Genomic DNA, 24,798 nt, shown 5'->3' with positions numbered 1-24,798 from the left:
ACGGGGTCATGTTGAACGGTCAACTGAATTTGGTCGACTTGGCGGGTAGCGAGCGTGCTTCGCGGTCAAATGTTTCTGGCGATCGTTTGAAGGAGACACAAGCCATCAACAAGAGCCTCAGCTGCTTGGCCGATGTATTCAATGCGATTGGAAACAAGGCTTCTCATGTAAGTTTTCAGTTGGCAAGAGGCTTCTCTCTTTCGTGCGTGTTGACTGTGAGTGTGATATTGCTACAGATTCCGTTCCGCAACTCCAAACTGACATACCTGCTTCAGAGCAGCCTGTCTGGCGATGGCAAGACTCTGATGATGGTAAATCTCTCACCGACGTTGGAATCAGCAAGCGAGAGTCTTTGTTCGCTGCGGTTTGCGAAACAAGTCAACCAGTGCGAGCTTGGCAAGCCAAAGCGTCAAATCAAGTCCAGGAAGGATCGTCCGTGAGCAAGAACAAAGGTGCTGTGATTATCTCCGGTGGACTACCTCTAGAATTTTTATGAGTCACGCATGTTGATCCGCGACCTAGCGCCGAGCGGGCAGGTGGGCAGGTGCCAATGCTCCCATATTTTTATCCGATAATGTACAGCGTTGTTTGTCTGAAAGTGGTTTCGCCTTCGCCATTTCGTGTTTCGCGATGGGGCCCAAGAAGGAGAAGAAGGGGAAGAAGGCGAAGGAGAAGAAAGGTAGCGGTGGCTTCTCCTGCACCTTGTTCGTCGTGCGTCAACTTCGCTAACGTGTCTGTGTCCTATTCCTTTAACTTGTGGGGTGGCAGATGATGGTGCCGAGAACGGAGGTGTGCTCTCGCCGGAAGAGCAGGCGAAGCTCTTCCAGTCAGCGAACCGGTCGCTGCAGATGCAGCTTGCGGAGCGACATGAGATCACCGTGAAGACGCTCGAGTCCAAGAGAGAGCTGCAGGAGCGAGTGGCCGACTTGCAAAAGGACTTCGAGCGGGAGCGCAAGGAGACGTTCGGAATCACGCAAGACATGACCCGCCAGTACAAGAGCATGCAAGAAGAGCTGCTGAATCGCGTCAACACGCTGGAAAACACCAACACGGAGCTCCGCGACCAGCTAGGTGCGCCCTCTCCTCCCGCTCCCTGACTCGCATTTCGATAGTAAGCGCTAACTGCCGTACTTCGCTGCTAACCATTGCAGAGCTGGCTCGAGTCAACTTCGAGGAGATGAAGCACGACAAGGACCGCCTCATCGCAGCCAAGAATCTCGAGATCCAGGAGCTCAAAGCCAAGATGGAGGAGATGGCGCAGGAGTTCGGCGACATGCTCAAGGAGACGCTCGACAAGATGCGGGAGCGCATCGAGATCACCAACACGAGCTTCGAGAACGACGGCGGCTCGCTGCCCATGATGCGGAGGCTCGAGGAGTTCAATCTGGGCTCGCCCACCAAGTCCTGAGCTCCCGGGCGGTGATGGGATAAGCACGGAATTGCCTAGGTTAAAGTATGGTCGATAAAATCGCAACTCAAAATGCATTTTTGTTTTTAGCGGAGACCATCACGATCGTCCTGTTGATGCCACGGGAGACTGCAGACGCGCATGACGGTGGGCGCCAGCCCCGCGATGGCTGTGCAAGCATGAGAGCACACACCCCTCGCCTCCGTCACGTCTTCCTCGCGCTCGTCACTCTGTCCGTCGTCAGTGTACTCGCCATGTCGTCGCGGATGGGGGTCCCTGCTCGCCTCAAGGCGCTGCAGACCCCGCACAATCTGCTAGTGGAGAGCCTGAGGAGATCAAGTGACCCCGACAAAGAAGCAGACGACGGACCTGCTGGCCACCGCAGTAAGCAGAACTGGAGCGCGGACAACTCGACGGAGGCGTTAACCAACACTGGCGGCATCCCCCACATCATCCACCAGTCCTGGAAGAATGTCTACAGGATCCCCACGCGCTTCCACCCGTGGATGAAGAGCTGGAAGGACATGCACCCGACGTGGACGTACGTGTTTTGGACGGACGAAGACAACCTCCGGCTGTTCCAGCAGCTTTACCCTCAGTACCTGCACGTCGCCAAGGCTGTCAAGAAGGTGAGTCTGGCGGACATGGCGCGGTATGCGCTCTTGCACCGCGTGGGAGGGCTGTACGTCGACGCAGACTTCGAGTGCTTGCAGCCGTTCGACGACTTGCATCGAGACAGCCGTCTCTTCCTCAGCTCGGAGCCGCTGGTGCACACAGTGCTGTTGGAGAAGTCCACCTCGGACTCGGTTGCGCTCTGCAACGCGCTGATGGCGTCCGCCCCAGGGCATCCGTTCTGGCTGCAAGTGCTGGACAACATCAAGGACAAGTTCGACCGAGAGCGTCTCCGAAGCGATGCGGTGGCGCTGACGGGGCCGCGTATGGTGAAGCAGACGTATCTGTCCCAGAAATCGGCGGCAGGATCGGACATTGTGGTGTTCCCGTCCGAGTACTTTTACCCGGAGGTCGCGTACTGGAACATCGAGCCCATGGAGCAGGCCTGCCGCCGCCGTTACGACGACGACGCGAGAAGAGCGTGCGACTGGCTGCACAAGTTTCCAAGGGGCGAGTTCACCAGCAAGACCCACGCGACGCACCACTGGCAGTGCACATGGTGTCGAGACGCCCAGTTGGACGAGTTCGGTCCTCTGCGAGACGTCTTCGAGTCGGCCCCCATGCGCCCCAGCATCTCGTCCACAGGCGTCGAGTTCGTTGCCCTGCACTAATAGGGAGCAGCTATGCTGCAAGACAGACAGACAGACCACCGCGTTAATTAACAGTAGAGTCCATCAAACTTCAACGGCAACCAGGTCAGTACATGGCCGCACTAAGTACGAGCCGAGAGGTACCACGCATCGGGTACACCCAGCCAGTCGAGGAAGCCCCAAGCTCGGAGCCATGACGCCGCCTCGCCGCGGAGCCGGCAAAGGCCGCGGGCGCGGGGGCCGCGGAGGCGACCGCCGCCCCAGCGCCGACCGCAGCAGCAGCAGCGACGTCCCCAGCGCCAACGCGAAGCCGCCCAAGAAGCGCGAGCGCGGCAACAGCTGCGGCGGCGGCAAGGGGCGCGGCGGGGGTTCGTCCTCCTCCGCGGCCTCGTCCGCGTCCGCCGCCGCCTCCGCGCGGCCCACGCGCGCCGTGACGACGGTGCTGAAGAAGCTGGTGGTGCGCAACATCCCGCCGACGGCCTCGGAGCAGGAGGCGCGCGAGCTGCTGCAGGCGCACGGCGTGGGCGGCGAGTTCGTCTGGCGCTTCGTGCCCGGCCGCCAGCGCAGCAGCAACCGCGCGCCGACGCCCGCGCGCCTCTACCTGGACATGAAGAAGGACCCGGAGCGCGCGCGCAGGCTCATCGCGTCGCTGCACGGCCAGCCGTTCTACCCGGAGGCCAAGGACGGCGCGGACGCGCAGCCGCTGGACGTCGAGTTCGCGCCCTTCCAGAAGATCCCGCGCGAGAAGCAGCGCAAGGACGCCAAGGTCGGCACCATCGACCGAGACCCCGAGTTCCTGGCCTTCCTGGAGGAGCTGGCCAAGCCCAAAGCCGTGCGTAGAGACAGAAACAGAGAGAGAGAGAGACGAGTTGACTGACTGACTGACTGACTGATGATATTATGCGTGTTCGTGCAGAAACTCCCGAGCGCGGAGGCAGTCGTGGACATGGCGGAGGGCGAGGCGGTCGAGAAGCCGGTGGCAGCGTTGGTCAAGTACCTGAACGAGCGCAAAGTCCACAGCCGCGACAAGGGCAAGGTGCGTGGCTATTACCGTATCCACTTGCGCGTGCTTTGCTGCTCTGTGTTTTTTTTACTAAAGAGAGATCGCATTGTGCTGCTGTGTTTCAGGGGAAATCGGGCGGCAAGTCGCTGGACAAATCCGGCGCGCGTCGGCTGAAGGGGAAGAAGGATGTGAGTGTTGTACTTTGCACCAGTTTACTCCCGCGCTAGACATACTAATCACGTCGAGCTTATTCAGGGTTCGAAGCAGAAATCGACGAAAGACAAGTTGAAGGCGTCGAAGGATCGTCAAAAGAAAAACAACGGCGAAGCGACGAACGCTCAAGGTATTGCGAGCATTACGATTCAGTTTGCAGTGATGGTAGTGAACTCCAGTGATTAATTTTATTGTTGTGACTGTGTTAGATTCGGCCAAAAACCGCAAGCAACGTGGAAGACCGGCCTCGAAAAAGGATTCGGCGAAGCAGGAATCGGCCAAGCCGGAGCCAAACCAACCTGGAATGTTGCGTATTATGACCCCCAAATCTACTGCAGCAAGTGCAATGGCCGGTGATTCTACTCCTGCTCCTAGTGCCAAGTCCAACGGGACACCATCTGCGGAAGCTCCGTCGGAGCGTGGATCAGAGAAACGTGCTCCAAAACTCGGAAAGAAGAACGGTGGCCGTGGACGCAACAACCCCAAAAAGGGTAAAGATGGTGATGGGGCTGACGGTGAAGGCGCAGGCAAGGCAGACTCAAAGCCGCATCCACGCCGTAAGGGTGGAAACAATGGCAAGAAGGAGCCGAACAACAAGGGGGAACGGGTGCGTTGTTTGAATTGGCATGTGTTGTTGTCAATGCGGTACTCATGTGTGTGTTCGGTGTTTGCTCTCGGTAGAAGAAAAAGGTGTTTGCACCGAAGGATGCAACTGCGCAAGGCACGGCTGCCAAGAGTTGATTGACTCTGGGTCTGATCTGAGCGATCTGTTCCGACATGGAAAAGCCCAAGGGCGCGACAGCATTGCTGAGCAGCGGGGTGTGAAAAGCAAGCAGTTGAAACAAGTACCGGCGAGCAGAATCCATCGTCCTATGTACGCAGTGTACTCACTAGCTTGGACAAGTGGTGACGAGCATGTTTGGCGATCGGAAAAGTTGGCTCTGGCAAGCACCTGGACTAACTGGCTGGATGCCACACGTGTGTCAACGCTCTTAAGACGACTGATTCGGCTTCATCAGCTGCGATGCGGACATTATTGCGTCATGCTGGCTGGCAGGTGGGTCGTTCCCAGAGGCAACGCAGCTTGACTATTTTAGGAAGGCAACAATCGAGGTTGTTCTCGACGTTCTCTGCGCTTTAGTTTTCTTGTCATCCTGCTATAATAGTTGGTGGGGTTGTTGAGATGCAGGCTCGAGGTGACCCGGCGATCAAGCTCGTGCTGCTTGGGAATGGTTCGGTGGGGAAATCCAGCCTCATTGCGCGCTTTGTGGACGACGGCTTCGCTCGAGTGTACAAGCAAACTATCGGACTCGACTTCTTCGAGAAGAAGCTCCAATTGCCGCGTGACCAACGGATTGTGCTGCAGGTGTGGGATATTGGCGGCCAGACGATCAACAGCAAGATGCTGAGCAAGTATCTTTTCGGTGTGCATGTGGTGCTTCTGTGTTACGATGTCACGGACGCTCAGTCTTTCAGCGATGTCGAGGACTGGTTGCGAGTGGCACGCGAGAATGGCGGGAAGCAGATGAATCTGTACCTTGTAGGGAACAAGACGGACCTCGTTGCCCACCGTGTCATTTCAAACGAGAAGCACGACGACTTTATCCGGAAGCATGGGCTGCTGGGCGGCTTCCTTGTATCGGCACAGAGCGGCGACAACGTGCTCAAGACTGTGTACCGCATTTCGGCGGCGGCTGCTAACATCCGCGTGTCCGAGTTCGAGCTCTCTTTTTGCGATAAAGTGGTCCGTGCGGTGATACCCGACGCGGGCAATGGAGGTCAGGGTGAACAGGAGGCTCGCACGGCAATGGCAGACGAAATCGAGGCTGAAGACAGAGCCAACGAGGCGCGGAAGTCTCGCAAGATGGAGCAACATCGATGCCTCATCATGTAGGTAGATGTCAGCATAGCAGCGATTCATGGTTCGGAAGCTGTATTTAACAGACAATCTTCACAAAAAATCACACTCAGCACGCACTATTGCGAGGCGCTCTTCTTCAGTGCCGTTCAGGAAAGCGAGCCGCAGGAGCTCCTCGTTTCGTAGCTTTTGTACTGCAGCGGTGAAAGCATACAACCGCGGTACGATCACTTCCGTCCAAATGTCCCGTTGTCGTTGTTCTGTTGAGCTTGCAGGGAGACAGAGGGGGGCAACTCCCAGCGACACTCGCGACACTTGGATGTTCGGGCAGGAGTCGGCTCCGTACATGCATTGCACCAGGTCGCCGTGTTCGACGCCCAGCATCTTCATGTACACAGCTAGCTGGATGTGATCATAAAGCGGCGGCGGATCGCGAAACCCGCGCACGCGGTTCTTCACCTCCACCACGACGGGTGTCAACCCCCACTCGTCATCTGCCGAGATAGTCAGCGCGTCCGCCACTCCGTCCACCATGCCACAGATGGAGAAGTAGCCGTCGGGAGATTCTTCCTCCTCCACGCTCTCGTCTTCGTCACTGTCCTCCGTCGTCAAATCCACCGTCGCGACAGACTCCGCCGCTTGTCTAGACTGCCTCTTGCGAATCACCGTGCGCTGGCTCTGCTCCGCCAGCAGCGAGTAGTCCACGAGAGCTTCCTCACCATCGGCCGTGGGCGGAGCTGGGAACGTGAGGAAGTAGAAATGCTCGTTCGTCAGCCGCACCTTGGAGCTGCAGCACAGAGAGAGCGAGAAACAGTCAGCAGCGCCCACCGAGAGTGCAGCAGCCAGCGCACGCACCCAGTCTGGCGCTCGTACGCCTGCAGAGCCAGCGACTCGTTGCGCGCCCCGACGCTCATGTGGATCTCGCCGGCCAGCAGCTTGCGCGCCTCCCGCGCCTCGCCCTGCGCCAGCTTCCTGCTCTGCTGGGCCTCCGCCAGTCGCCGGTCCACGCCCGCCAGCAGCCGCTGCGCCGCCTCCACGTGCGCAGGCGCCGCGCGGTCCCTGGCCCAGCGCAGCGCCGCCCGCAGCTGCGGAGCCGCCGCCGCGCCGCTCTTGCGCACCAGCAGCTCCAGCACCTCGTCCTTGCTCACCACGCGCAGCCGCAGCCGCGCGGCGTCGCGCGCGAGCAGCTCCTCGCGGTCCTGGTACACGCAGTCCAGCAGCTGCTCCGCCGGGTCGCCGAAGTCGTGCAGCCCCGTCACGAGCGCCACCTTGGACGCCGAGAAGCGCAGCCCCACCATTGAATTGGGATCAAGTATGAAGATGGCTACATTGTTTTAGGGTCAAGTTGAAGTGGAGCCAAGCCCTGGCGCAGACTCGCTGCGTCGGCGTGCAGCAGCAGCTCGATGCCCTCGAGCGGGTCGCGCGGCTCTGGTGCTTCGTCTTCTTCTTGCTGTTGCTGCTGCTGCTGCTCGGGCTGCTGGGCTTGCGCCTCCTTCGTTGGCTCGAGTTTCTGCGGCAGCACACGCAGCAGCTCGGCCGAGACGGCGTCGGGCGAGTCGCCGAGAGCGTAGCGGCAGAACGCGCGCTGGAAGCTCACGAGCGTCTGCTGCTGTCGGAGGGCCGCAGAGACGGAGGCGTCCGAGTTGAGCTCTGCTTGCTGCACAAGACCAAGTCGCCCTGTTAGTTTGCGCCTGGAAGTAGCTGGGCGTTGGGACTGAGGCCAGCCCGTCCTTCCGTACCAGCGCATCGAGCAGCTGTAGAGCGCGGGCGAAGCGCTTGTCTGCTATCATCACGTGGGCCAGCAGCTCCTACACACAGAGGCAGCTCAAGACTAAGCAGTCGGGGCTTACCCATGGAGACTGCAAGTGGTTGGGCCTTACCAAGCTCTCGCGATACATGATGGAGTGGAAGGAGTCCGCGTTGTTGGACGCAGAGCTCGTCGCCGCTATCACGTCCTCTAGGCACTGCGCAGCCTCCTCGCGGCACCAGCTCAGCGCTGGGTCCTGGGCGATGAGGCACTGCGCCAGGTGGCTGCGGGCCTCTATCGTCAGACTTGCATTCGACAGCAAGGAGCGCAGGAGCTCGCTGAAGCAGAACGCCATCATTGTCAGCCCCGCAAGAAGCTCAACACACCCGCCTCCCTACCTGGCAGCCGCAAATTCGCGCTGATCCTTCAGCAGAAGTGCTTGCGTGTACAGAGTGAACGGGTCCTCTTCCAGCTCGTAGCAGCGTCGGAAGAAGTCGACGGGGCTACCTTCGCTGCCATCGCGTGCAGTCGGCGGCGCTTGACGAGCTGACAGCGGCAGCACCACCTCAACCTTCTCGTCCTTTGGGGCTCCGCTGTCCGAGAGCTCCGACACCAGAGGGGCAGAGGTTAATACAGCAACGACAGCTTCCTTTTGGCTTGCCGCTGCCCCAGCAGCAGACGCTTGCTGCTTGGTCTTCTTCCTCGAGAAGCGGTTCCCCATGGTATCGCAGGAGCGTTATGTGGATTTATAAAATAGCTAGTATTCCTATTCACACTCGCAACTTCACCTTACTCCGTCTCCGCAGCACTATCCGTATCCATCTCGACTGCGCTGTCTGTGGTGTCCATCACGAACTCGCCACTCGTCACCGACTCGGCATCGCTCGTAGGACGTTCGCTCTCGTCTCCTTCTTCTTGCGGTACTCCGACGCCAGCATCTTCACTGGGGTGCTCAAGATCAGACAGCTCCAATCTACTCGGCACCTCGGTGAGTGTCTCCAGCCGATCCGGGTCCTGGGCAGCCAGACTTGCAGGCGTCCCCAGCTCCGCCATCTCCCCATCGACGACAACCAGCACGCGGTCCACATCATTCAGCAAGATTGCTCGCTGAGTTTGGTCGTGCTGCGGAGACGCCGTCGCAGAAGGCAATAGTAGCAACACGGTTGAGTCGCGGAGCTCCTCACGCATGACACGCTGAAGGATCTCAAGCGTGGCGTCGTCAAGTGCAAACTGTGGCTCGGGCTCCAACTGCAGCTCGTCCTGCGCTGGCACAACCAGCACAGGTGCCAACGCAAGGGCCACTACGGACGGCTCGATCAGTAGTGCGCGAGCCAAACTCAGCAGGAACCGCTTCGTGGGGTTCTGCCGGAGCGCCGACACACCTGGTAAAGGCCCGTCCAGCGTGGCCACATTGTTCGCAAGGCCCACGACACGTAGTGCAGCCCACAGCCGCTCATCCTCAATATCGGAGCCGCTCGGATCAAGTTGAGTGCGCACCGAACCGTCATACAAGGCACCATTTGGTGCTGCTGCTGACACGCAGGCCACGCGCGAGCGAAGCGTGCGCAATCCTAAAGTCGCAACGTCGACTCCATCCACCACAACTCGCCCTGCTGTCAACTCATGTACGCGTAGCAAGGCGCGGCCCACAGACGACACCGAAGAGGCCGCAGACGACTCAAGGATGGCCACTTTCTCGCCAGCTTGGAGACGGAAAGACACAGCCTTCAGTGCTAATGGTGGTGCACCGCCGTCGCCGATCTCGAACATGTCAGTTAACTCGTCAATAATGGCAGCCGCCGGGTCACGGAAGCTCACAGCGTCGAAGCGCAAATCTCCTTTCGTAGGCCACGACAAAGAGGGGTTTACTTCGTTCGGTGTAAGCGGTGCTGATGCCCGTCTGGCTGCTGACGTCGAGTACGCTGCGTTTTCCGTGATCACTTCTGCTCCTCGCACCGCAGCTTGTGTTCGGGCAGCAGTAGGTAGCACCGGGATAAGCCAAGTCCACGCGCGAACGAGCGACTCGAGTGCTCCACCATCTACTACCAACGCCTCGTAGAGAGCAAACGCTATCATGCCTGCGCTCAGCGTGTGTCGGAGAGCCAAGAATGAAGAAGCTGTCACAATTCCCACGATGACAGCGCCATACAATTGCACCCGCAACGCTAGCCACTGATCGATATGCAGGCCAAGGTGGGCATCACGAGCAGCGATATCCAGAAGCCAGAAATGGTGACCAAGCACGCGGTGGACATGCGCCAATCCAAAAGCTCGCACCACACGTGCTCCTCCTAGTGACTCAGCCGCATGCATGCGTGCAGCTTGCCGCGCCGTGCGTTCCAAGTGGACCAGGTCACGAGCTGGTCGCAGGTACAATCTCGCAGCGTGCACATACATGTAGAGCACTGGCGCCAATAATACTGCGTAGTAACGTGTCACCACCGTGACTGTCAGTAGCGCTATTAACGTTGAGACTCCCAGTGCTAGTACAGCGCCAACTGCAAGAGGTAGTCTTGTATCCAAATCGGTGAGATCCTTGTCAATGAATGCTCGCTCGAGTTCGCGTCTCCTAGCAAGGCTGAGCCTTTTCGACCGCGCTCTACCACTCCCAGCACCGAAGGCGTCGAAGAAAACCAGCGGGGCATGTAGGAATGCAGAAGCTAGCGATAAAAAGACTCGCCGTGCTCCCTCAACGGCCGCCACAGCAATACCCAGCGAATAACCAACCGCCAGAAGCCCAGCACCCAATGCCAAAGATGCATAAATGAGTTGATCTGCTGCCAAGCTCGTCTGGGCAGTCGAACGCACCCAATAGGTGACCCACAACTCACTAAGGAGCTGGAGAGCTTGCCAAACTAACAGCAGAACGAAGAGAACCAAGGCGATACGAACACCACCAACGGCATGCATATAGGCCCGGATCGATTTGTACAGCCATTCGCCTTCACCCCAGTCAGCTTCTGTCGTTGTTTCACACGAAAGGTACTCGCGTAGCGGTCTTTCACTCAACGAGGTGCGAGTTGTACTGATAGCATTCTCCATCGAAAGCAATTCGATATTTGCTGGTTCTTCTGTCGGAAAATATGGCGCCTCGTTGGTACTTACAACGTCGACACCAGAAGCAGAGCAGTGGACCCAGCTATCCTCTCGGGGCTCTTCTTCGTCAATGTCGCTGTCCTCGTCTCCATCTTGTTCTTTACGGCCCTTAGCTTCATAAATATCTCGGGTGTGAACGAGCCGACCGCCATCTTCAAAGCGGATAGCGTCGTCCACAAACTCCGAATTGATAAACTCTGCGCGAGTGGTGACTATCACTCGCGTCTTATTGCGTAGAAGGCCCAACAAGCACCTGGAAAAGATCTCGCGTGCCGCGGATCTCGGGTGTATGCGTGCCAATGGCTCGTCTAGCAAATACACATCTGCATCGCTGTAGCAAGCACGCGCCAAACTTACGAGTGCTTGCTGTGCTGGGGTTGGCTTCCAATCTTGAATAAGCGTGTGGTCACCCGAAGATAGCATCGCTAGTGGGCTCACGAGCGCGCACGCATCAAGCACGCGCTGGTACTTGCGGCGGTCAAACGGAAGGCCAAAGAGCACGTTGTCACGCACAGACAGAGTCTGCTGCAGCCATGGTTGCTGAGGGCAATATGCCACCGATCCACCAACATACACACGCCCACCGCCTCCGTCACTTCCGTCACGTGCCTGCATTTCACCCAACAGCGCCGAGAGAAACGATGACTTGCCACTACCAGGACGTCCATGAACCACCAGTAGTTCTCCTGCGCCCACGGTCACGTCCAAGTGCTGGAACACGACTGGGCCGTTAGTAGCCCAACCCAATGTGGCGTCTTCAACTGCCACAACGACATCCTGTGGGTCGTACTTGGCTACCATCCCCAGACTATCTCGTCGTGCAACAGCGTACGGGTTCAACTCTTCCTGGTCCATGAAGTGCGACAGAGTTCGCAGCGATTGCCAAGAGGCCCGAGCACCTAGCACCGCCTCGGGAAGAGTTCGGATTGGCGTCTGCATGAGACGCACAAGCGCCAGCGTAGCAAACGCAGATGCCGGGGTGAGAGGGTGCGTGGCTGAACGATACCCCACTGCCAACGTCATCGTGGTCATCAAAGCCGGAATCGCGAAGTTGAACGCAATCTCAGCAGCACCGCGCGCCTGGAACCGCCACAGAGCCGCGAGCTCTCGTCCACGTGTGGCATTCACTCGTGCTCTTGCAGCTGGCTCCCACGCGTGCAGCTTGACAGCAGGCATGGCGTCTACCATGTCCTTTGCGGAGCTCTGTCGGTCCTCACGTGTCCGCCGCAGTCGGTCCAGCGATCGGAATTGGAGCTGGTTCAACACTTGCGTTGCCACCAGCGTCAGCACCACAGCGCCCACGGTCGCCCCGCAGGCCGCAACACCGACGAACTGCTCGATCAAGGTCACGATCAGCGCCAGCATCAGCGGCGCCGCCCACAGCTCGTGCAGACACGCCGCGCCCCGCAGCAGCTGCGCCACATCTGCGCTGTAGAGCGCGTCGGCCTCGCGCACCGAGGCGTTCGGCAGCCTCAGCGCCTTCTGGAACACGAGGCTCTGCAGCGCCGCCGTGAGTCTCAGCGTGGACGTCTGCAGCTCCGCGCGCACGAAGGCCGCCAGCAGCGCGCGCAGCAGCCTCGAGAACAGCAGCGCGCCCAGCCAGAAGAGCAGTCCGCGCCTGGTCTCGTCGTCGTCGCGGCCCTCCTGACTCTGCTCCTGCAGCAGCAGCACGCCCTGGAACAGCGCGTAGGGCCCCAGCACGTCGCAGAGCTGCGCGACGGCGTGCAGCGCGCCCAGCCCCGCGAACTGCAGCCCCTGGGACTTGACGAACGCCAGCGACAGGGAGCCGCTGGTGATCCACGCGCGCTGCAGCTCGTTGGCGCCGGGCTCGGCGCGCGCGGGCGGCGGCAGCTCCCAGACGTCCGCCTGCTGCAGGCCGCGCGTGGCTGACGAGGATGTGGCGCTCCAGCGGCGGCGGCGGCGCTGCTGCTGGAACTGCGGCGCCGCCACCGGCTGGTCGCGGGCCGGCGGCCGGTTGGCCAGCGCCACCGACGGCGTGACCCACTGCAGCAGCAGGCGGCTGCTCAGCGACGCGCACTCGACCGGGTGCGCGAACACCTGCGGCGGCGGCGCGCCGGCCAGCAGCGGCTGGCGCTCGGAGCGCGCGGTCGACGCCGCAGACAGCACCGAGGCCCGCGCGTACACGTCGCTGCCGGCGCTGGCGCTGCTGCGGCGCACGTGCGAGATCGGCGGCAGCATGCGTCCCGGGATCCTGCGCTCGTGGCTTCTCTCGGCTACTGACTGATACGCGACGGCAGATGCCCCGTTCGTACCGCTGTTCTGGTACATGGTTTCTAACTGCGCCCCCGAATTTCTAACGCGAATAGAAAGCGTTGGCTCTCACTGTTTCACTGAAGGCCTTTCATGTAGTGTTGTCGAGCGTGGAAATCAGCTCGATCGACGCCACAACTCAAGACCCATGCATGTACAAAGTCAAGTAGTCAATGAGACCACTCGAAACTGTTCTTTAGAAAACGAAATGAAAGAGCTGCATTCTAGTGTAATATTAATAATTGGGGAGGCGATTTTGATTAACTAACTGTATTAATATTAACAATTGGGTGCGTTGAAAACGTGATATTACTAGAAAACAAGTTACTAATAGTAAAATTAAACTACTAAAACGGTCTTACCACAGATTTCGCTCGCATTTCCTCATCCGCTCGATCTCTTCGTCATTGTGATGAAGATTTAGCTGGCGCTGGGCTCGCTCATTGCTCGCACGTGTGCAGAGAGGACTCATAATAAACGAACCTGTCGAAAAGACTTTCTCTTGAAAAGCTGTTGACGAGCAACGCATGTGAATAACATTCCACAGGCCATAGTTGTAATGACCAATACCAGGCGGAATCCCAACACCAGATTTATGACTAGCTGTTGCTTGAGTAAGGTTGTCAGATTCCGCGAGAGTAGCTTCATCCACCTCCGTAATCTGACTCGACACAGACCTCCCTTGACTGTTTGCTCACCGTCCGGTTGATCGTTATTCCTTAAGGTTATAATGCACACTGGACTGCAAAATCTACGCATAGAGGTGACCGCGTTCGATGCTGGCAAAGCATGGACCCTAGTAGTGCTTGCCGTACCATATGGAAAAATCATCCTCGCCCCAGAGTTCATTGCTCCAGACACGATGAACAGGATGACCGCAGATGCAACACGGCGCCGTTTCTGTCACATCAGGCAAACAGCAATCTGCCTTGGAGCACCTCATCGGACCCGGTTGCGATCTTCAGGGAGGAAAACGCAAAATGAGCGGGAAAATATCACGGATCCGCTCGGCAACCACCCGTTTGCCACCCTTTTCGCATGTCCTTTGAAGATATTGACCTTGAACTTCATCCTGGAATATAGTCTGATTTTTGTAGTTTGCTTAGTACTAATATCGTGATTTTTCCTACTAAGTTTATGTTAGTACTAACAGCTATACTTGTAATTTGTATTAATATTAGTAATATTGATATTATAGTAATGGTAGGGTGTAGTTCTAATCGTGATTTTACTACCAATCCCTGGTTGCGGTCTATTAATACGCGGTGTGCAAACACAAGCCTGAACGAGTACGCAACATAGCGATTATCAAAGGGATAACTGTGAGCGAGAGTCCCTACGCGCGCGCACAACACCACCTGTGGAAACACAGCAGCATATGCGTGTCGACTGGATAGCATGATTGCACCCTATCAGTGTGTATCCATCGCTAGTTGTGAGTCTAGTCGGTGCTGGCTGTAGTAGCCATCAACTTATTCGTGCTGTAGTCTTGCTCGCCTTCCATTGTTGCCTCCCCGTTTTGCAACAAAGAGTTCCGACCCATGAGGTCGGGGTTAGAAACCCTGACGAACAGTTAGGAATCGTGTACCAAAGCAACAGTAGGAGGCGGACATGTCCGACGCGAATCAGCTCGGGATGATTTCCTGCGCGCTGCGGCGCTGGTCATTGACCGGCTGCATGCGCTGGCGTCGGTCGCAGCGTCTGGGTTGCAGTTGCCTTGCACGCCATTCCCATGTATAAACTGCAGGATCGCGCGGAAAGCAGCAGCAGCAGCGGCAGATGAGTCGGATGGGGCCGTTCCGCCCTCGGTGTTGCAAGTCGCCGGCCCGGGAGCTCGCGTGGTCGATTTGAGCGGCGATCTCCGGCTGTCCTGGCGCCGGCAGGACGACGCAGGGCGCCGCGCTCCCGTCTCTACGAGCGGGCCATTAGACACGCCCCGCGCGGCCCGACGCTCGAGCGACCATCGGTCCCCGCTCGCCCGCCGACGTGGCCCCGAGAAGCTGCAGTCGCAGGCATCGATCGCTCGACTGACTGCAGCACGCCCTTCATCGCCGTGGCCCTCGAGCCCAGCCAGGGCCCTCGCACGCGGAGATCTGCGCGGCATGCGGCGGCAAAGCGCGTGCGTTGCACTGCCGGTGCGGCTCGCGAGCGGGCCCAAGATGGGGCGGCATATGGCCGCACCACCTCCCATACAAACTGCAAGTGGGGGAAAATGGTGTTCGACTGGTGTGGCGCGCTCCGTACCCTCGTGACAGCTAGAGAAAGGGTAGTCAGTTCAGCTTTGGCGCAGTAGAAGCACGGAGTGAGTCATGGCCGTCGCGCTCGGGGGCCCTGCGCGCGTGCTGCGGCCGCCGCCGCCGCTGCTGCTGCTGTTTGTGCTTCTGACGGCGGCGGGTGCCTCCGCCTTCAACATGAGCGACGCCACAGGAACAGGAACACAAGCCAAGGGCGCCACGACGGACGTTTCCACCACCTTCGCCGCGGACGACGAGGACGGCTCCGACACGCTGCGGCAACGGCAGCTCACGGCGCTGCGGGCCTGCGGCTGGCTGACGCTGCTGATGTATGTGCCACTGTCGCTGGCCGTGGCGTGGCGCACGTCGCTGCACTTCCGCCACTCGAGCCGTGGCGCCAAGAAGGTCTTCCACGCCACGCTGCTGGTGGCGACGCTGCTGCAGCTGCCCGAGGCCGTCGAGTGGATCTGGTACCCGACGTGGCAGAACTGGGAGGTCATGTACGTGTGCCGCCTCTACGCGCTGCTGCTGCTGTCCTTCTGCAAGTCGTACCTGGCCATCTGCTGGGCCGGCGTCGTCTCGGCCGGACAGCGCCTTGCGCGGCAGCGTATCACCAAGCTCGTCACCGTGCTCAACGCGCTGCTGGTGCTCTGGGGCGTGCTCGTGCCCATCCTGCTCTCCGAATACAGCGACGACGTCTACGGCCAGTACCGCTTTATGAGCAGCTCGCTGCGGGCCGTGCTGACCTACGCAGGCGTCCTCGTCGTGCTGGCGTACGGCGTCCTGCTTGGCTACCAGGGCTTCCGTCTGCGTCGCCGCCTGCTCCGCGCGCGAGGCACCGTGCCCGCTAGCAGCGTGGAGAAGTCTCTCAACCAGCTCATGCTCGCCATCTTCATCTTCATCGTCTCGGACGTCGTGCGCCTGCTGGCGCTGGTGCTCAACGAATCCGGGACAGCCATGTCCATGGTCGTGTACCTGATACTCTACAACATCATCCCGAACGTCTTCCCGACCATCTCCATGCTCTACCTCATGCGAAGGATCACAGGCAGGGGTGGCAGCGATGTGGGAGTCACCAACATGAAGGCGGAGGTTCGCAAGCGGACGCTGTCCAAGTACATGACGGAGCACGACTCAGACAGCAGCGGAGGGAGCCCTGGCAGTGACAGCGCTGGCCGCGTCTACAACGAGCACGCCATGGCAAGGGCGCAGTGGGAGTTGCATGCTCAGCAGCAATACATGGACCACCAGCAGCAGCAGGGCCAAATCCACAGCGCTAGGGAAGGCCAGGAATCTCCCTCGTTCTTCTGGGTCCGCGAGTCCATGGAGCTCCGCTGAGCCAGCCTAGCAATCCAGGTAGATAGACCACCTCACACAATGGACGTCTTAAGTTATTCACCAACTCGGTTGCAGATTCACTACGTTAAAGTCCTCCCCAACTCGCCAGCTGAACCTCTTGCGAGCGCACGAGCGCCAACTTTTCGCGTAGTCGACGTTGCTGCACGAGCAGCGAGCCCAGCTCGTTTAGACGAATGCCACAGCGCAGCGCCAGTCTTGGAGGTCCATGCTTCGCCAACTCGGCTTGCTTCGTGCGCCGTAGAGCCCCGGGTAGTTCCAATGGCAACTCGTATGTCGCCATAGGCACATCTATTCCTCGCAAGGAGGGCCTGAAGCTCGATGAACGGCGCTTTGGCACAGAAGGCCGGCGTGAAGTGATGTCCCCTACTTCGACTTCATCTTCAGACGACGAGGCTGAAGGGGGAGGAGACATTGGCTTGGTCGACTTTGTCTCCGTTGCTGCCGCTGCGCTAGCCGTGACTGCAGGTGTCGTTGGTACGGCCGCGGGAGGAAGCACATTGCTACTCGCGCGCGTGACAACATCTTCGATTGCGAGCTGTGCACGGCCCAAAACCCGGCGTTGTATAATCGAGGAGAGCATCGGACCTCCCTCGCACACACGGAGCGCTAGCACGTCCCCTAGAGCTGTCACGGGCAGTTCAAAGCTCTCGTGCCACAGTGGTGAACGACTTTTCTTGCTCACCGACGTATTGGCCATTTGCGTCGACAATGGCGCCGCGGTGCGACCACCCGATGGTTTCACCACACCCTTGATACTCGTAGAGTCACCTCGTGAGCTACCACTAGCGGTCCCCGCAGTTCCTGACTGCACACAAAACTGCACGTAGGAGTTGATAGGCGAGGCAATCGGAAGCAAGCTCACGCCCTGCACCTCCACGTATAGCACGCCCACACTGGTCGAGTCTTCGTCGCTGTCGCGAATCTCCACTATCCTCTTCTCCAGTGCGAGCATCTGCATTTGCTGTTGTCTCCACTGGTCACGTAGCTCCTCAACAGCATCTTCCTCGCCCTTGTCACCGGTTACCACATAGCGCGGCACGCCATTGAGGAACACCCGCCCCGCAGGCAACGCCGCCTTGGCACTTGCAGCAAGATGCGTGCCCAGATGCCCCAGATATTTACTCTCGAGCGCGGATTGCTTGACCCTCAACGCCATGAGACGACGCCTCTCAGCAAGATCTTGATGGTCCTGCAACGCGTAGGCTACCCAGCCGACGAAAGCGAACAGAGCACCCATGCTTACCACTCGTTGCTCGAACGTCTTACTGTCCAGGTCAGCAGGGGTCGTATCCAGTAAAATCATCAGCATGAAAGCAGTGGAGTGCACGACAGCACCAATTCGCAGTACGTGTAGGTAACTGAGCCACGAACCAAGAGACAGCGCCTGGATCGGAAAGGGGCGCTGCGTATCGTAGCATAAGCTGTGTGCATCAACGCGTATTTGCAGTGCCGTGACAAACCACGCCAATATGCAGCTCGAAAGCGGAGCTAAGGGCGCGAACCAAGCCACAAAACCCAGAGGCACCAGCACCTGAGCATAATCGAAAAGTACCCCCTCGTATGGTGCTAACACCAAGTCGTCTTCAATACTTGACCCGATGGGGGTCGGCGTCAATGCAGTCGAAGTGAGTAGCGCTGCAGTTGGACCGGTAGGACCTCCATGCGCATGCTCTTCTTTTCGGAAGACCCTCACTGACAGTTCTGTCGACACACCATGACTCCGCATTTCAACGCCACAAACCATACGCCAAAGGGCCCAGCGAAGACTCCACATAGCCAAAGCTACGTCAAGCCCTAGCATTATCAGCAACAGACGCGCGGCTTGATCGTGACTCGAGATATTCACTTCAGCGTGATTGGAACTTCGGCATTCGGCAAAACGACACCGCAGAGGTCTCAAAAATGCAAGTCCCCAGAGCGCACCAAAGCTGTTGGCACTCTGCAGCACTGCAAATTTGAACGTAAGCTGCGAGTCGTAGTCCCGCTGCAAACGATGATTCTCCCAGTCGGTCAGTGCTCTGCTGCAACGCGCAAGATGCGGTGTTGCACACTTGCTGATCAACGCGATAACGCCTAACGCCACGTTGAATCGTGACGCCGTCTCAGTTGCGAGGCTCTGAAAACGATTGCTCGCTACCAGCACAGCATTGCTCGCCCCAAGCTCCAAGGTCACCACAACAAGCACCAACGCTGCCATCAGGCGACGAGCGATAGCCTTCCCAACAGGGAAGTACGGCTCTAGGCGCAAGGTCACAGGGCTTCGTCGCATATGTCCTCTAAACTGAGGCCTTGGTAACTGCAACAGCGGGTTAACTGCATTGGCGCCATCTCTGGGGGTGCCACCAGACCAACGAGCGGCAAGACGAGCTTCATGTAATTCCCACTTGCGCACGAAAATGCCAAGGAAAGCACACGAACACAAGCAAAATGCAGCTTCTGCTTCACGGGCGTTGAACGTCTTCGACGATACAAGCCCAAGCACTAGCGCCAGAAAACCAAGAGTTCTCAGCGCATCCGCGTTAAATGAAGCAAACATGAAATCTACACGAAGAAAAAACACTTGTGAGCACCAAGAATCAATAGGCAGGTCTAGTTCCGAAAAAGGTAGGCGAACGTACACATTGCGAGCTGCTCCCCGAAGTAGTTTCGAACGTGAACAAGAGGATCTGCCGCCGGTTCTACCTTGCGGAACCACGTGAAGATGCCATAGAATACTTCCCAAGGGCTTGGGGGCGCCCCCCACTGCACTCGAAGGACATCTAGGGACGTGTCCACGTCAGTTGTTCTGTGCGTGTGCGGACACAGATGATGTTCCAGTAGCCCGCGCTCCACCAGTGCGTCGCAGTCGAACTCGGCGTCGATCAGCGCCTTCGTTAAGCGGATTTTATCCGCCACACGAAACGGCGACAAGGTGCTCCCATCCACGTCGCCTCCTCCGTCTCCCTCGTCGTCGATCTGCCGGTAGACATAGCGCAGCGCCGCTAGGTCTCGGAACGGGAGATATACTGCATCCTCTTCGGCCGGCACTGCGACTTTGGAGGAGAAGCGCTGCAAGGCTCGCAGCCGACGAGACCACATCCCGCTGTCCTCGTAGTCGAAGATCTGCGCATCGTCCGCCGCGATCTTCCCCGCCAGGAAAAGGCGGTAGATCTCCTCCTGCGCTTCGGCCTGGCTCCAGAGTTTCGCTCCTTCCTTGCCGAGCTCAAGCGCCATCGAGCACGGCACTCGCACATTGAGTCGCTCCGCCGTGGCTCTCAGTAGCGCCGGGGACGGGCGGAAGCTCAGCAGTATCCGCCCGCTGCCTTGACTCTCTCTTTGCGAGCGCACCGTCATCCCTGGCAAAGCGGAGAAGCGGGCAATGATCACGTCCCGCAGGAGCTCCTGTAGGGCCGAGAACGGGATCATGTCCTGCGCCATGGGCGCCCCGGAGCGGAACTTGGCCTCCCAGGCCGCGCGCAGCTCGTCGATCGCCCGAGCCTCACGGCCTGACCCTCCCGCCGTCACCCCGCGCAGCATCTCGCACGCCCCGCCGTAGGTGACGCGCAGCATTTCGCGCACCGAGGGCACGGGGAACACGAGCGTGTAGTAGAAGAACTCGTGCACGTGGTGCGAGCCTCGCGGCGACGCCCCCGGGCTCGCGACCACTCCCAGCGCGACCGAGTCGTACGTCATGGCTGGCTGCCAGCGCTTGGCCCCCACTCGAAGCCTCTCAACGCCAAGATCTCGACCAAACGCCGTTTCGCGAGCTCCGACGAGACGCCGCCAAGGAGACCAGGCAGGGGGCATGCATGTCCTCTCTGCGCGAGCCGCTGGCGCTGCAACCCGAGGAGCCGGCCGCCACAGTCGGTGCAGACCACCGCCGGAACACGCGGTGCGTGGCCTAGTGGCTGCCTGTTGGGTGTGTCATCGGTGACTAACAGCGTGGACTCTCTCACGACTAGACCGTTTACTGCGTCGGGCGCGAGAGGAGGAGACCTGCTGGCGGTTCTCGTCCACTTCGGCCGCCATCTAGATGCTCTAGTCCCCAAGGACGCGCGGACAGAGCTGGAACGACTCAACACCTACGTGGTGGCCTCGGTGGGCGCTTTTGCCGCGTCCCCCGACCTCGTGCAATGCCATCAGGGCGCCGGCGACAACGCGGGGGACTTATCGGCTTCAACATCCTCTTATACAGAAGGCCGAGTGCTGTACGAGCAAACGTGTTCTCCTTACGCCTCAACGCGCGTCGTAGAAGGAAGCACGTCGCCTTCGTGGAACGAAGTCCTCGCCATTTCATTGCCGCCAGGATTGATCGGGACTTCACTCGAAAAGCAACACCAACCGGATCAAGGAGATCCAACAGGAGCAGCAGCAACACCCTCACCACTACCGGAAGCAGACGTCTTGGTGGTGGCAGCAGGTACACTTCCAGCAAGCACACATTTAGGTCTGAAGATCGAGCTCGTGGAGCGCGGGGCGAGTCATCAGGAAGACTTTTTGCTCGCGACGTGCGTGCTTCCACTGGCCAACCTCGACTACCAGCTACAGCAGACACGTTTCGCGCTGGCTTTCCCACCGGTTGACTCGAAGACTACTTCGAGCGAGACTCCATCTGCTTGCATTTATGTGTCCTTGCACGCGTCGTCTCGAAACCAAGTCGCGAGTCTGGAGCAGGTAGAACTACTGGTGGAATCGTTCACTCCAGTTGTCGCCACTGGCAGCGAAGATGAGGGACTGCCACTCGACTGCAACAGTCTTGCAGCCGTAATTCACTTTCACACAGATGCAGACACCAAGTCACCCCTTTTCAAGCATGTGGAGAAGTTTGGGGTACTCGAAAATCATTTCACGCTTCTTCACGACGGCCAAGCACTAGCAACGCCAAACTCTGTCACCATTGATGCACCGAGTAAAAATACGATGCTTGGTGTTACTCCATCGTCGTCTTCGGCTACCGGAAGCGCTACAGGGGTCTACGAATGGTTCTTCCCGTTTAATTTTGCCGTACCAGAGGGGAGCAACCAAGACACTGCTGGCCCTGAAGTGGAGATTGCCCTCTTTAAGACATCGACAGCGCCCCACACACTCATCGGCAATGGTCATCTCAATCTTTCTTCTGTTCTCGCCCAGGCTGTTAGAAAAGATGGGTCGCCAGTACGCCACACGGTGATCCCAATAGAACTCGATGGCGACAGCTCACGAATCCTGGGCCACGTCGCTTTACGCCTGCGCTGGTGGAGTGCTGCAGCATGGACGACATTTGTAGACGAAACCCCAGCTCGACGAGTTGTCTGCACGAATCGCTGGAAGCGCTCTCCACAACCAACACCCACTTGGATGGGAGCCCTTCTGCGTGGACTCAACCGTCACCCCGTAGCTTCGATCTGCGATTCTGGTGGTGTGTCAAGCATTCTGGCAGAACTATTGGCAGAGTCTTCCTCTAATGGAAGCCCTGAGCACGTGCCGATACAAGCCCAGCAGCAAGACCAGCCAAACTCGATCACGCAAGTCCACAGCAGAGAGTTTGCCGAAACCAATGCGCTGCTGAGAGAACAGCTTGCCCACCTCCAGGCGGAGGGAGCTGCACAGCGCATTCAGACAGAACGGGTACGTTATTTGCCTTGCAGGAAAAACTATTCACGAAGACGATACTCACCCGGACTTCCTGCCTGCGCTTCAGCTTCAGAATGAGTTAGACACGCGCTTAACCGCCATCAAGACCTGTGGCTTGGAAATTGTGGCCTTGCGGGTGAGCATTGTCAACTGCATACGATCGCCTGTCAAATATATGTCTAACGTTCGAGCCTATGCCTTTGCAGCGAGCAGCACGCCAAAAAGATGAACACTTACGGAAGCTCAGTGAGCAAGTTGAGGTTGCACAGCGTCGAGAGCAGCAGCAATTAGCGGAGCTTCTAGCCCCCACCAATGGCCATGGTAGCATTTTCCCCGTGCAGGCAGCTTCGCACCGCTTCTCTCTACTCGCCTCCAAGTATAAGGAACTGGATCAGGAGTACCAGGCCGTGAAGCAGCAACTTGCAGATGCCCAGCAGTCGTTGAGCTCGTACGCCGACTTAGAGGCACGCTACGCCAAGCTGCAGGAGGCGCATCTTGTACAGGCAGCCCTAATTCAGCGTCTACAGCGCGACAAGCAACACGCCGCTACCTTGAAGGTGAGTTTGATCTGTGAGATCCCAATAGAGCGGTGACTCACAGCGAACCATGTCTTGCCAGAAAGCGGTACGCATGCAGGAAAAAGTGATCAGACAATTCGAGCAGACGGTGGCGCAGCAATCAACGGAGGCACCGGAGCGGTCACCACGTCAACGCGTACCTGGCGTCGAGCGTCTCGACACCAACGATGCAGACAGCGGTGGCAGTGAGACACGAGAGGCGCTTCTACGCGTACGAGTCCAAGTCCTAGAGCAGCAACTGCAGACCAACGCACGCGAAGCTGCGGCTGAAATAAGTGCGCTGCGCATGCGCATCTTGGAACTGGAGACGGTGCCGAGCCGCCGTGCTGGGAAATAGAGCAGCAGCGATGTGGCTCGCTGCCCCCTAGTTTTGATTTCTGGAATTGGGGTCTGTCTGGTTAGGAGGGATATCTACTATAGCGAGATGCTGCTCTAGTCGCCAGCGACAGCGACAGCGACAGCGACAGCGACAGCGACAGAATAAAGGGCAGAGGCTATTACTCCTTCTTGTCGTAGCGCGGCTTCTTGATGCCCATACCTGCCACAAAGCCCTCAACTAATCCCAGACGGAAAGAAACACGATCGTTAGCTTCAGCTATCGAAGCTCTGACGCGTCTGTGTGTGTGGTCCTTCCTCACCTTCCTTCCTGCCCTCGTTGGTCTTGTTCGTCCACGTCTTCTTCATGCCTTCCTCGTGGAAGCCGAGCTTCTCCAGCTCCTCCGGCTGCATCAGACCCCTGCTCATTTAGTCACACCAGACGCGTGAGTGAGTGAGGCCATCATGTCTCCTCCTCTGCAGCTTCTGAGTCTGGCACCACGCACTTGTCCATTCGGCACTGCAGATAGTCGGCCGACAGCTTCTTGCAGTCGATGTGGCTGTTGCCGTGCTCGCGCATGCAGGCCAGGAACGCCTTCATGGCCGGCTTGCACTCGCCGTAGTGGTCCAGCGGGAACGAGCCCTTCTCGGGCGGCCGCTTGCTCTGCGAAGGCGCCTGCGCCGCGTTCATGCTGCTGGTCGCAAGTCTTGACTGTCGAGTGCGAATTGAGGACCGCACATTATTTAGAATTATAGCCTATTACTTTGATTAAAACTTCAAAACTAGTCTCCATATTGTACCTTCTATTCGTCTGAAAATATTTGCGATCAATGCGTCATCTACACGTAAATTACTCATTCAGTACTTCATTCTAGCCGACAAGATACGCAGCTGATTGACAAGGCGCGGCGATGCTGACACCCGTCGTGCTGATCGGCATCGCGGCGGGCGCCCTGGTGTTCGTGGGCTCGCTGCTGGCGGTGTTCCTGCTGCTGCGCCAAGGCGGCTCGTTCGACCGCATGACGCAGGAGGCGGTGGGGCTGCCGCAGACGCTGGGCGAGCAGAAGCCGCTGCTGTACGACGAGCTGCTGGAGAAGGCGCGGGCGCTGAGTGTCCGTCCGCCGCCCCTCGGGGCGAACCGGGAGCTGGAGGGCACGCGCGTGTGCGTGAGGAACTTTAAGGCGTCCGAGGACGTCGTGGACCTGTTCGCCATCTCCTGCGGACAGCCGCGCAGCGGCATCTTCCGCGACGTGCGCTTCGACGCGGACGAGATGATCTGGCGCTACCTGCCGCACGGGCCCTTCGCCTCTCAGGCGGAGTTCAAGAGCTTCTACTCCACTGAAGAGGCCGATGCCCGGCACTTTGTGGTGACAGATAGGGAGAGCAAGCAGGCCATCGGCATGCTGACGCTGGGAGAGCACTCGCCGCAAAACCTCCGCATCGAGATCAAGGACGTGTGGCTCGCCCCAGCTTTTCAAGGGACAGCAGCGCTGACGGAGGTGGTACTGCTGTTGCTGAAGAATTTGTTCGATAGCGGATATCGCCGAGTAGAGTGGCGGTGTGACGGTCACAACGTACGCGCACGACGAGCTGCGCACTCGCTGGGCTTCACCTTCGAAGGGGTCATGAGGAAGCACCGGATCATCAAGAACTGCAACTGCGACACGGTCGTGTTTGCTGCTATCAACAGCGAGTGGGGAGTTGTTGAGGAGCACTTGCAACACAAGCTTCGGCAAGCCCTGCAGAAGGACGAAGCAAATGCACCGGCGGATGAAGAGCCCGATAACAAGAAAACGCGGTAGAGCAGAGGCTCGATCTGCTAGATTCTCTACAAAGTCTATGGTTTGTATTGCAGTTTTGG

General features: G+C 58.6%; 14 protein-coding genes across 15 annotated transcripts; 7 read left to right on the top strand and 7 right to left on the bottom strand.

Annotated features, from left to right (window-relative positions):
- Positions 1–86: 86 nt before the first annotated feature.
- On the top strand, positions 87–1,408 carry IUM83_11283 (Amino Acid-Polyamine-Organocation (APC) Family; the record flags this gene model as incomplete). Its single annotated transcript, XM_067935832.1, has 6 exons — positions 87–167; positions 237–311; positions 486–536; positions 646–679; positions 769–1,071; positions 1,152–1,408. The coding sequence occupies 6 exons, from the start codon at positions 87–89 to the stop codon at positions 1,406–1,408; spliced, it is 801 nt and encodes a 266-aa protein (XP_067784916.1).
- Positions 1,409–1,662: 254 nt separating this feature from the next.
- Positions 1,663–2,691, top strand: IUM83_11282 (Inositol phosphoceramide mannosyltransferase 2; the record flags this gene model as incomplete). Its single annotated transcript, XM_067935831.1, has 1 exon — positions 1,663–2,691. The coding sequence occupies one exon, from the start codon at positions 1,663–1,665 to the stop codon at positions 2,689–2,691; it is 1,029 nt and encodes a 342-aa protein (XP_067784915.1).
- A 172-nt stretch (positions 2,692–2,863) lies between these two features.
- Positions 2,864–4,627, top strand: IUM83_11281 (Nonsense-mediated decay protein Upf3; the record flags this gene model as incomplete). Its single annotated transcript, XM_067935830.1, has 6 exons — positions 2,864–3,502; positions 3,587–3,706; positions 3,799–3,861; positions 3,929–4,016; positions 4,096–4,493; positions 4,568–4,627. The coding sequence occupies 6 exons, from the start codon at positions 2,864–2,866 to the stop codon at positions 4,625–4,627; spliced, it is 1,368 nt and encodes a 455-aa protein (XP_067784918.1).
- Positions 4,628–5,069: 442 nt separating this feature from the next.
- IUM83_11280 (Rab28 family GTPase) lies at positions 5,070–5,780 on the top strand (the record flags this gene model as incomplete). The annotated part of the gene is made up of 1 exon (XM_067935829.1): positions 5,070–5,780. The coding sequence occupies one exon, from the start codon at positions 5,070–5,072 to the stop codon at positions 5,778–5,780; it is 711 nt and encodes a 236-aa protein (XP_067784917.1).
- Positions 5,781–5,837: 57 nt separating this feature from the next.
- IUM83_11279 (uncharacterized protein) lies at positions 5,838–7,042 on the bottom strand (the record flags this gene model as incomplete). Its single annotated transcript, XM_067935828.1, has 2 exons — positions 5,838–6,531; positions 6,600–7,042. The coding sequence occupies 2 exons, from the start codon at positions 7,040–7,042 to the stop codon at positions 5,838–5,840; spliced, it is 1,137 nt and encodes a 378-aa protein (XP_067785054.1).
- A 26-nt stretch (positions 7,043–7,068) lies between these two features.
- On the bottom strand, positions 7,069–8,212 carry IUM83_11278 (ATP-binding Cassette (ABC) Superfamily; the record flags this gene model as incomplete). The annotated part of the gene is made up of 4 exons (XM_067935827.1): positions 7,069–7,401; positions 7,484–7,552; positions 7,625–7,829; positions 7,890–8,212. 4 exons carry the CDS (start codon positions 8,210–8,212, stop codon positions 7,069–7,071), a joined length of 930 nt encoding a protein of 309 aa, XP_067785050.1.
- A 68-nt stretch (positions 8,213–8,280) lies between these two features.
- Positions 8,281–8,679, bottom strand: IUM83_11277 (ATP-binding Cassette (ABC) Superfamily; the record flags this gene model as incomplete). The annotated part of the gene is made up of 1 exon (XM_067935826.1): positions 8,281–8,679. The coding sequence occupies one exon, from the start codon at positions 8,677–8,679 to the stop codon at positions 8,281–8,283; it is 399 nt and encodes a 132-aa protein (XP_067785055.1).
- A 1,913-nt stretch (positions 8,680–10,592) lies between these two features.
- Positions 10,593–12,786, bottom strand: IUM83_11276 (Multidrug resistance-associated protein 1; the record flags this gene model as incomplete). Its single annotated transcript, XM_067935825.1, has 2 exons — positions 10,593–10,739; positions 10,945–12,786. The coding sequence occupies 2 exons, from the start codon at positions 12,784–12,786 to the stop codon at positions 10,593–10,595; spliced, it is 1,989 nt and encodes a 662-aa protein (XP_067785046.1).
- A 2,381-nt stretch (positions 12,787–15,167) lies between these two features.
- Positions 15,168–16,430, top strand: IUM83_11275 (RxLR effector candidate protein; the record flags this gene model as incomplete). The annotated part of the gene is made up of 1 exon (XM_067935824.1): positions 15,168–16,430. The coding sequence occupies one exon, from the start codon at positions 15,168–15,170 to the stop codon at positions 16,428–16,430; it is 1,263 nt and encodes a 420-aa protein (XP_067785080.1).
- An 85-nt stretch (positions 16,431–16,515) lies between these two features.
- IUM83_11274 (50S ribosomal protein L13) lies at positions 16,516–17,688 on the bottom strand (the record flags this gene model as incomplete). Its single annotated transcript, XM_067935823.1, has 1 exon — positions 16,516–17,688. The coding sequence occupies one exon, from the start codon at positions 17,686–17,688 to the stop codon at positions 16,516–16,518; it is 1,173 nt and encodes a 390-aa protein (XP_067785051.1).
- A 1,352-nt stretch (positions 17,689–19,040) lies between these two features.
- IUM83_11273 (50S ribosomal protein L13) lies at positions 19,041–20,123 on the bottom strand (the record flags this gene model as incomplete). 2 transcript variants are annotated; one of them, XM_067935821.1, is made up of 2 exons in its annotated part: positions 19,228–19,236; positions 19,284–20,123. In XM_067935821.1, 2 exons carry the CDS (start codon positions 20,121–20,123, stop codon positions 19,228–19,230), a joined length of 849 nt encoding a protein of 282 aa, XP_067785056.1. The 2 variants fall into 2 exon arrangements, with proteins under 2 accessions (XP_067785057.1, XP_067785056.1); XM_067935822.1 differs by having other exon boundaries at positions 19,041–20,123.
- Positions 20,124–20,239: 116 nt separating this feature from the next.
- Positions 20,240–22,958, top strand: IUM83_11272 (uncharacterized protein; the record flags this gene model as incomplete). Its single annotated transcript, XM_067935820.1, has 6 exons — positions 20,240–20,322; positions 20,393–20,528; positions 22,002–22,037; positions 22,111–22,179; positions 22,250–22,600; positions 22,662–22,958. The coding sequence occupies 6 exons, from the start codon at positions 20,240–20,242 to the stop codon at positions 22,956–22,958; spliced, it is 972 nt and encodes a 323-aa protein (XP_067785052.1).
- A 160-nt stretch (positions 22,959–23,118) lies between these two features.
- IUM83_11271 (uncharacterized protein) lies at positions 23,119–23,627 on the bottom strand (the record flags this gene model as incomplete). Its single annotated transcript, XM_067935819.1, has 3 exons — positions 23,119–23,177; positions 23,260–23,357; positions 23,443–23,627. The coding sequence occupies 3 exons, from the start codon at positions 23,625–23,627 to the stop codon at positions 23,119–23,121; spliced, it is 342 nt and encodes a 113-aa protein (XP_067785096.1).
- A 221-nt stretch (positions 23,628–23,848) lies between these two features.
- Positions 23,849–24,739, top strand: IUM83_11270 (GNAT family acetyltransferase; the record flags this gene model as incomplete). Its single annotated transcript, XM_067935818.1, has 1 exon — positions 23,849–24,739. The coding sequence occupies one exon, from the start codon at positions 23,849–23,851 to the stop codon at positions 24,737–24,739; it is 891 nt and encodes a 296-aa protein (XP_067785053.1).
- Between the last annotated feature and the right edge of the window lie 59 nt (positions 24,740–24,798).

The sequence above is a fragment of the Phytophthora cinnamomi genome, assembly GCF_018691715.1.
Source record: "Phytophthora cinnamomi strain GKB4 chromosome Unknown Contig83, whole genome shotgun sequence".
Lineage (NCBI taxonomy): Eukaryota > Oomycota > Peronosporomycetes > Peronosporales > Peronosporaceae > Phytophthora > Phytophthora cinnamomi.
The sequence above is the reverse complement of the archived record's forward strand: the minus strand, read 5'-3'. Positions and strand labels throughout refer to the sequence as shown.